The 10,039-nt window shown below is 49.5% G+C and overlaps 1 protein-coding gene across 1 annotated transcript; it reads left to right on the top strand.

Moving 5' to 3' along the window:
* Positions 1-1,252: 1,252 nt before the first annotated feature.
* On the top strand, positions 1,253-8,987 carry IAH1 (isoamyl acetate hydrolyzing esterase 1 (putative); the record flags this gene model as incomplete). Its single annotated transcript, XM_084261018.1, has 6 exons — positions 1,253-1,333; positions 2,901-2,953; positions 3,409-3,557; positions 4,383-4,544; positions 7,825-7,943; positions 8,641-8,987. 6 exons carry the CDS (start codon positions 1,253-1,255, stop codon positions 8,806-8,808), a joined length of 732 nt encoding a protein of 243 aa, XP_084117144.1. The 3' UTR covers positions 8,809-8,987.
* Positions 8,988-10,039: the final 1,052 nt, after the last annotated feature.

Here is a 10,039-nt window from a genome sequence, read left to right on the forward strand (position 1 = left end):
GCACAGTGTGCATATATTCTTCTTTAGGTGCACATAGAAGTAACATGAAAAAAAGCTTAACCTAAAATATAGAATTACAAAAAGAAAATTCAGTAAGTTTTATATTTTTGAAGACTAATGACCAGTTGGAGGATAAATCAGACGTTTTGAGTTCACATCTGCTCAGAATCAAGCTTGTATATAATTTTGTTCCTGTCAGGGAATATCTGATTGAAATCAAAGGGGCTTGAACACATTTAAAATGGAATCTATGTTTGCATGCTGGGGCTAATTGGAGCTTTAAAACTACGTACGGAGCTATTGCTGTTACCTGGACTAGATGCACAAAATCACCTTCAAGTACAGTTAGTGCTGTAACCTGTAACAGCCTCATGTGGAAGTGGCTGTTGTCTCTGGTTTTGGGGCAGTCAGCACCCCTCTGCTAAGGGCCACATTCTGTGCTGCTTAAACTTCTGGGCACAGCAAAATGGGGTACTGGGAACTACAGTATGCAGAGAAAGGCTTCGGATCTAAATGTGGTACTCCCAAGTTACCTGGGTTGTTGCCAAACAGTAAATCATGTTGGAAAATGTCCACAGAAATTGAGTTTTCTGCAAAATACCACTCTTTTTCCCTTGTGGACACAACTTCATCTCTTGGCTCATTAATAGAGCAGTATTAGCAGCAGCAGCGTTCTCAGTATTAGGGGAATTACGGACAGCTTTCCTCCCCAAAAGGAATGTCATTAGTGAACTAAACCAGAGTATGAAGTCTTTTAAAGGAGACACCCATCTTAAAAAGGAAGTCTCTCTGTAGAACAGATAAAAATCTTACTTTCAGAACTCTCTCTGCTTTTTTAAACGAGCTTTCAGCCAACAGAGGAGGGGAGAGGCTACAGCGTTGTGTGTAAATGTGGCGGGGAGTTATGTGCCCAGGACCGTCCTTGCCTCTCTCCGTGCAGCCGGCTCGGACGGGCCGCCTCTCCCGCCGCGGTGCCCGGGGCGCAGCTGCTGCTGGGCTGAGCGGTGCCCGGGCTGCAGGGAAGCGCCTTCTAGGCCTCCGGCTCCGCAGGAGGACGTGCTTCGCTTCCAGTAACAAGCCTTTTAATGAGGGGGAAGCGATAAAGCACTGGCGGCTCTGGAACGCGAACCCGGCTTTTAGCGCGGAGAGAAGCGGGAGCCGCCCCAGTACAACGGCCGCGCTGTTTCCCGCCGCAGAGGAAGCGGCACGGCCTCCTCCTCCCTCCCGCCCCGGCGGACATCCGGCGGCGGCCATGGCTCTGGCGGAGGTGGGGGCCCGCGGCCGGCCTTTGCTTTGGCCCCGCGTCGTCCTCTTCGGAGACTCCATCACTGAGGTAGCGGCCCCGCGGCAGCCCCTCAGGGGCCGCGCCGACCCCGGCTGCGGGCCCGACGCGACGGGGTTTTCAGGCCGCTGCGGGCCCCGCGCGGAGCCGGTGCCGCCTCTTCAGTTCTCGCGGGGAGCTCCTGAGCCCCATAAACCTCCCAGTTCCTCCTACCGGGAGCTGCAGCCCCTGGTCTGCGCCGGTTTTTTCCTCCAACGTTGCATTAGGCCGAGCGCCTGTGCAAAGCACGGGGGTTTACTTAATGTTTAAGGAGAAACGAGCAGCCGGGGACTGTAGCGGGAGGGGATGTGTCCGAGTGAGGGGCAGCGTGGCCCCAGCCGCGCCTGGCCGACTGGTCCCCCGCAAGAGAAGCGGGTCGGACGGGATTGTGGTGCCCCCCTGAGTCGCTCTCCTCAGAGGCAGCCGCCGTGGCAGACTGCGGTGGGGCAGCCGGGCCGCCGTCCCCTCGGGACCGCTGTAGAAAAACCCAAACCTGCGCGGCGGGTGTCGCGGAGTGGCCTTGGCGCCGTGAGGCGGGAGGGACAGTGGAGCGGCAGCGATGCCCGGCACCGTGTGGCCCTTGCGGGATCTCCCGCGGTGCTCGGAGCTTTCAGACCTGCTGCTGGTCTGTGAGATTTGAGCCTTTCTGTGGAAATGTGTAATTTCCCATGGTAGGAGCGTGATTTGGTTAAAGTGCAGCTTTGGTACCTTGGTGTCAGTGGCATTTGCCAGACAGAAAGGACAGCCCGTTGTCTGTACTGACCCCTGCACCCCTCCCGTCCGCCCCGTCCCTGCCCCGGTGCGGCCCTGTCATGTAGCTCCCTGCAGAGAGTTCTCCCACCCTGGAGATACCTTTGGCATCGAGGTGGCTGGGCCGTGGCTTGGTGAGCGAGCAGCACTAGCTTGTTACTGTTTGTTTTAGTGCCCATGCCTTCCGCTGCAAGGGGTGTGTGGTGGAGTGGGTCACAGAGCTGCTCTGATGAAAAAGGATTTACCAAAAAAAGTGGTTATTGTTAATGGGAGATTGGTTGTCTAAACCAACTTGCTCCAAAACACCAGCTGTGTAAACAGCTGAAGCATTATAGGGAGGAGGACAGGGAGGAGGCCACAGCATTGTCAGTATGGAGAAAGGATTCATTTTGCCACTACTAGAAGAAGTGCTGCACTCCAAAGCTGCATGTGGAGAGAGGATTTTTGAGAGGTGCTCTCCAGAAGGAAGGCATGGTGAAAGTATCTTAGAAATAAAGTAGAAAAAGGAAAGGGGGTAAGAAAAAAAACAACCAAAAAGCTTTTCTGGCCAAAATGAAGCTAGAGCCTGACAGCAGTCAGTTTTGATTACAAAGGGACTGCAGGGTCCATCCCTCTGTAGGTACAATCCCATGTTGCCTCTGATGCCAGTTGTGTGTCTAGGTAGGCTGGGGCTGTCTGACGTGGCAGGTTGGGCTGGGAGGGATGAAGTGCAGCTGCAGCCGTTGGAGAGGATGTGTGCAAAAGACTTTTGAGAAGGGCGCAGTGGTGGTACTGACCTGCTGGGGAGTGAGCTCTTTAGTGAGGCTCTAACCCTGTTCCTTGCTTTCAGTACTCCTTCCAGGAAAATGGCTGGGGGGCATCCCTTGCTGAGAGACTGGTCAGGTAAGAGCTTACATTTCAGAAGTAGTCCTTAGCATGCAAGAAGTTGTGCAGCTTTTCTTAAAACCAACATGAGTTAATATTTAACAAATACGTATTTATTAACATTTATGTACTGGAGTGGAACTGTCTTAGCAATACTCTGCCCAGTGCTGGTGGAGATTCTCAGTGGATGTGGCCACTCAAGAAGGAAATCTGTAGCGATTGCCAAGATTGTTGTTCTAGTTTCATCGCTTAAAGTGACAGGTAAACATTACACATGCAGTCTGAAATAATTGCACATGCAGTCTGTGGGTGGACTTTACAAACATAAACTTGCAATCCCACTGAGAACTCCTGTGACATATCATCGTTTCTGAGGGGGTTGTAGGCAGGTATTCAGACAGACTGGTTCAGAACTGCTCAGGTTCTGTTCTGGTGGGCAGAGATGTACTTTTTGATACGTGTCTTTGTTTCAGAAAATGTGATGTTGTGAACCGTGGGCTCTCGGGGTACAACACCAGGTGGGCAAAACTGATCCTTCCAAGGCTGATCAGTAGAAGTACTGGTGCTGAGAGTACTGTTGCAGTTACTATTTTCTTTGGAGCCAATGACAGTGCTTTGAAAGGTACAGTAGCTTTCTTCTTCTCCTGTGACCTGTTCTCTTAAGAAGGTTTTACATTTTAGCAGAAAAGGCAGAACATGACACAGACTTTTCCTGCCACTTCTCTATGAAGCAGTTGCCCCTTTTTCCAGTTTTACAGTGGACTCTAAATAATCTTACTGTATGTATTATGTATTTAAACCATGTGGTACTCCCTATTTCTCTTCTTCTCACCAAGTTTTAATAGTAAAAATAAATTTCAGGGTGCTCAAGAATTAGTCATATATCCATCACCTAAAATTGGAGCTGGGCGTCTAACTGATATTTTTCTGCCTAAAGGTAGTCTGATGGGCTCTTGATGGATAAGCTGAGGAGATGGATAGGCTGAGGAGATGTGGGAAGGTAGTGTTTGAATTCTCTTTAGGATAAGCAGAGCAGCATGCAGAGCTAGTCTAATCAAAATGATAACCTTGGTGCACGAAGGACTGTCTGTACATCCATGGGAATTTAGGAATTTCTCTCTGTATCCAGAGAATGAGAAATCTCAGCTTTTGTTTCAGGTGAGGTTTGAGGTAATTATGTGACTTAATACTAGGATATGGAATTGGAAGACAAATCAGCTTTAGGGAAAAAAAAAAGCTGTCCTTCATTTGTAATAGTTGGAAACGCTGTGTTTAAACTCTTGTTTTGCCTGCTTTGGACATTGAGCATTTTCCCATGACACCTCTGGAATCAATAGCTGAGCTGAACTTCTTTCTGAAAACAAGTGCCCACATTCACACACTGTGTAAAGAGCACGTTATGTCGTGTAACAAAGCAGTCTCATACCTGTGCTCCATCCCCTGACAGATCTGAACCCCAAGCAACACGTTCCTTTGGAGGAATACGCTGCCAACTTAAAGAGCATGGTACAGTATCTGAAGTCAGTAGACATTACTGAAGACAGGATTGTTTTGATAACACCACCACCTCTTCATGAATCAGCTTGGGAAAAGGAGTGTGCTGCCAAAGGTAAAGGAGTGATAAGGATGGGCAGTGTTTCTGCATCCCAGGCTGGCAGGCGAGGAGCTTTGTGCTCGTACCAGATGGCAGTCGTGTTCTTTTGAGTTGATGGAAAAGGGCTGCTAGCTGGTTTGCTGAGCAGCTTTTGGATAAGCCTGTGAAGTAACTTCCAGCTAATTAGTAACATCCTTTTGAAAGTGTTGATCGATCTGCGTGTGCATAAAGCTGACAGAAGTGGCTGCCCTTTGAGAACATAGATTTTGCAGGGATGTCCTTGGCAACTACCTCATGTACTAGCAACTTCCAAAATAACATGAATAACGGAAGAAATTTTGGCTTTGTGTGCCTTAGAAAATTTTGTGTGCCTTAGAAAATTTTTATGCTAGTCACAGCATGTCTCTTTGAATAAGCAGTAATATCCTACCTGGGTTTATTTTAAATTTTAAAAAACCCAGAGAGCATCATATTCTGAGGGTGCTGATAGAAGTACCTGAAAGAGAAGCAAAAGGGGATTAAATGATTTCTCATTACATTGTTGAAGGTGACTCTAAAAATAGAGCCCTGCTTAATTCGTGTTACTCAGCAGGTGCAAATTGCTATAATCCCACTGACTCCAGCAGTGACAGTTTACACCTCCTGGGAGTGTGTCCTCTTTCCCTTTGGAAAGCTTGTCCAGTTCTTGCACATCTATAAAAGACTTGAGCTCGGTTTAGGTAAACACAGAGCTGTCACCTTAGTATTGGCAAGGTTTTCTTGTGTCTGTGTGGTATTTCACTGTATCCCAAGTTGTGATGTACTGAAGATGACCTCATCTTTAAACTGCATTGAATTAGGCGTGTGCTATCACGTGACTTCCCACTAGTGATCCTTGGTGTGTGGCAGTGATGGGTGTGCAGAACAGATTTTGGACTGTATGGACTTAGGTTCTCGTGCAGCAGCGTAGTTTTGTATTTCAGTTGGAAAAGAGAGGTCCTAGAGCAATGCTCACAAACTGTGTGAGACAGGAGCAGCTGAGGGAGGTCAGACCCAGCATCTGACGCGGCCAGTGCTGCCTATGTGACAGCAGCACACCCTCAGGTGGGGTGTGAGGGGTCGGTGGGGCGCAGAGCGGCTGTTCCTGGGGCCTGTGCCCAGCTCTCGCTGAAGCCACTACCACCGGCGCTTGCAGACAGGCGCCCTGTTGTCTGTTTGCAGGTCTGTTAGGTGAGCACACCAGGAACACTGCTCATCTGGCTCCTAGCCAGCAAGTAATGCTGTTAAAATGCTTTTAGTTCATTCTTGCCTTAAAGTTATCCTTTCCATGGGGTAGGGAGGCCGGGAACTTGCATTCACAGTGTTGAATCTGCCAGCAGCTGTCCAGAAGAGATCGCTCTCTGGGGCTGGAACCAAAGACTGGATGATCTCAGGCTGTGGGTGACAGAAGTACTGTGGGCACAGTAAGCAGCAGTGACAGATTGTCTGTGCTCAACCAGCATCCAGGAGAAATGTCCTGCTTATTTCTGGTTTTGTTGGATAGATGCCAGAGCAAGGGAGAGATGTGAAACCTGAGGAGGAGGATGTTCACAGGAACATTCATCCAGGTGTGAAGAGAGGTGCAAAAAGAAACTCTGCTCCCAGAGAAGAGTGCTGTGGGAGACAGTCTGAGCCCTTGTTACCAAAGTCAGAGCTGCTCATCATCGTCTGCATAGCCATAGTTTTGTTGCAGAAGGCAGTTGGGTTGGTCAAGCACTATCTGGCTTTGCTGAATTTGTGTTGAGAGTTCTTACTGCCCTTCCTGTGTTTGGAAGTGAATTGCAATAGAAGGTAATCTCACAGTCTTTCCCAGCACTGAGGTGAGGCTGAGTGATCAGCAGTTCCCTGGGTTTTTTTCTGTTATGTTTTTTTTTGTTGCTGTTCTTAAAAGGGGTGTGATGTTAACCTTCTGCCAGTCACCCCTGGTCCTGCATTAGCTGTGAGCTTCTGTAGGTGGTAGGCACTGACCTCACCACTGCAACAGGCAGCTCCTTCAGGATGCACCCAGATGCATCTGGCATCTCAGAGTATCCCCAAACCCACTCTTGGCTGTCCTCCTTCTCAAGCTGGGTGAGTCAGGGTAGATCACTAGGTTGTCTCCCACATCTCAGGGGACCCCCCACCTTCCCTGAGCTTCCTTGGGCTGCTGCTCTTGGCTCCTGGACCCAGCATATGCTCCTGTAGAGCTGCACATTCAGAGCAGAGACGTGTTTGTGTGCTTCCAGAAGGGAAGAGGAGATGAAACAGTCAGAAAGTAATCCTAATGATGAAAGAAAAATCAAAGGGAGAATAAGAATTTGTCGGTTCTGCTAGACAGTCACATAGAGGGAAAAGAACAGGACTGCAGGACCTCACCTGGGGAGGAGGTGAGGCTGTCACCAGTACAGGGAACGTGGCAACAAAAGGAGATCTGCGTAGTGGAGGCTGAATGAGCTGAAGCCACTCGGTCTGTGGGAGAGTTGAACCAGGAGTAAAGTTGAAGAAAAGAAGATTTAGGATGGAGAGCATGGTGGGGAAGGGCTGGTGGGGCTGCAGAGGGTATTGTTAGGATGAAAAGAAACGATGGGAGAAAGAGGTGGCAGCGTGAAGGAGAGAGAATCATCAGGTGCAAGGAGGGAGTAGAGTAGGAGGTGATGAACTAATTGCATTATCGGTCTCATTAACAAAACCTGAAACAAGAATATCCTGCCCCGAATCCCGCCGAGGTCTGTGCGGAGCTGCTGGCCCGGAGCGTGCCACGAGCTCCCAGCGTGCCCAGAGGAGCCGGCGGCGCTCACAAAGCCTTGTGCCTGCGCGCACCCCGCCCTGTGCCGCCTGCGGCAGCGAGGAGGCACCGCGAGGGGATGTCAGATGCTGGGTGCCCTCCCGGAAGCGGAAGGCAAGCTTGTGAGGGGGTTTCACCTGTACCGAGTTCTGTCCCGCCGTGTGAAGAGTTCTAAATCCCTGCTCCGGTTTCACCCCGCGCCTGGCAGGAGGTGAAAGCTGCGAGCAGCACAGAGTAACCGCTGTGCTGTCTGCGTGTTGCTGTTGCCTCTCTCACCTCTTGCACATCTGTTAAGGAGAAAGATTTTCAAATCCCCCTCCCCACCCCCTAAAAAAATAGAAGATGCCCTGAAAGAGACTAAAAGGGGTGTAACTTCCAGCCACTTCCATTGCTGCTTCGGGTTTGGTTTGTAATTGGTTCAATGAACTGCTGCACATCGTGTGTACCACAGGAGACTGACACCAAGCAGTATCAGTCACAACTGCTAAATGTTTCTTTGTTTCTGGTTGACAGGTAACAAACTAAATCGCCACAATGCCACCACTGGGGAATACGCCCAGGCCTGTGTTCAGGTAGCTAAGGACTGTGGAACCGATGTACTTGACCTCTGGACTCTGATGCAAAAAAATCAGGTATGGTGTCATGAGAGAGACTTGGAAACTGTCATGGGTTGTGAAGTGCATTGTTCAGTGTGAGGAACTGGTAGTGCTGCTGAAATGATATGGAATATATCCAAATTGCTCCTTGGGGAAGGACAAAAATAATCCAGAATGGTTCACTGTGGGCTGTGAGAAATCAAGCTTAACACAACCTGGCCCTTATATTTGGTTAGCAAAGGATCCCCTAGATGAAATAACCTTCTCCTTGGGCTTCAAATCATGGGATAGCTTAGGTTGGAAGGGGCAGCCTCTGGAGGCACCTAATCCAACTCATGCACAGTGTTGGGCTAACTTCTAACTTCAGATCAGGTTGCAGGGGCTGATGCTTCTGACTGAATCCTGAATTTGCCCATGTCACAGAGGTTGCAGGCTTTCCATCAGCGGGTAACTCCAGTTTGAATGCTGGGTCTTTTGTCCCTCCTGTGTGCAGACTGTTCAGGAGTGCAGTAGACTCAGTATTTTGGTTGCATTGCTTAATCCTGTGATGTCTTCCTGACGAGCACCAGTGACTTGGGCCATCAAGCATGTTCTTTTGACGTTTTGTATTGCTGTATATTACACATAGAATATATATACCAGCTGGCTTTGAGGAATGAACTTAAAAATGACTCAAAGCCTTTTCTTTGCAACTAGCCATTGCATTACCACATGTTTTTAACCTCCCCTGTAGGATTTCTCCTCCTATTTGTCCGATGGGCTCCATTTATCCGCAGAAGGCAACAGCTTTCTAGCGGCACAGCTTTGGTCGCGCCTGGAAAACAAACTCTCTGCTTTTCCCTCACTACTTCCGTACTGGCGAGACGTGGACCATACGAACCCTGAGGCCAGTCTTCTGTGAGCTGCCCTGCGGTAAGGAGCCGAAGCAGCCTGGCCAGACAGACTGTCTGCTTGCAAACAGCCGCTCTCCAGCAATGCGCTGCAGGCGCTGCGTGCTTGAGGAACAGGGCAGGGGGGAGTCCCCTCCTGATGCTCTTCTGTGTCGCCGTCTCTTGGTCTGTGGGAGAATAAAGATGAGACCACTCAGAGTGCTTTCAGGGAGGTTTGTCCGCATGCTGCTGGTGCTGGTAGGTTGAGCATCTGTGGGGCTGAGCAGCTCTTTCCTTGGAAGATGAGGAGGATGAGTTTCAGCTGTCCTGTGACCAAGGGACAGAGGCTGCCCTGAGGCGTTCCTGCCCTACCTGAACGTGGGGGACTATGGTATCATTTACACCAACTACTGGAGGTGGTAAGAGGCAGCAGCATCGTGTCTGTCATGAGCCATCAGTGTCAGTCCAGATGAAATGTTTTGGATGTAAAAGCAGCTACCAAGTTTAGCAAGGCTCTTGATGGTGATGTGTCCTAGTTCAGGGGTTTGAAGGTTAACGTGCTTTGGTACCAGCAGCAGCTTCTTGCTGTAGGCACAGATTTATAAACAGCGCGGGGCTTTGGGTATGATGGAACGGGTGATGCATGTGCTTGTTTTGGGAAGCTTGGCTCCCAAATGGCTAGAAGGGGTCTGCATCCCTGCTGCCAGAGCTGCACGGGTGTAGTTCACCCTCAGGTTAAGGAGACAGTTCAGGTGAGCTTTGGCCTTCCTCTGTAATTTAACAACCGATGGTGTAGTGTTTGTAGCCAGGAAGACAGAGGCTACAAAACTGGCTTTCTAGACTTGGAAAAAACTGCCTGAGACATGGTAAAATTCAACAAGTGGGGGCAAAAAGCAGCTTTGGGAAATAAATGGATGGCCAGGCAGCAGAAGACCCAAGCATCCAACTCCAGTGTGGATTGAAGAGCAAGCGTGAGTGTATCACTGCAACTAAAACCCCCAGGGAATCATGGGCACTGTTAACAGCTACACTAGTATGGAACAGATGAGGGCAGCAGTTAGGTGATGATTTATGTGTTCATTGCCTGCAACAGTGACTGATGAGAGAGTGTGGAGTTGTTAATGCCTTTGCTTTGGCGAGTAACTCAGCCAAGGTGGCTGAGCCCATCATCTCGTATGCAGCAGTGCTATAAACCAGAGCTAGACCAGAGGCTGGTTTGATGTATAAATATTTATGAATATTAGACTGGACCATCGTTTTTGT

Source organism: Gallinula chloropus, assembly GCF_964237585.1.
Source record: "Gallinula chloropus genome assembly, chromosome: 3".
Taxonomy (NCBI): domain Eukaryota; kingdom Metazoa; phylum Chordata; class Aves; order Gruiformes; family Rallidae; genus Gallinula; species Gallinula chloropus.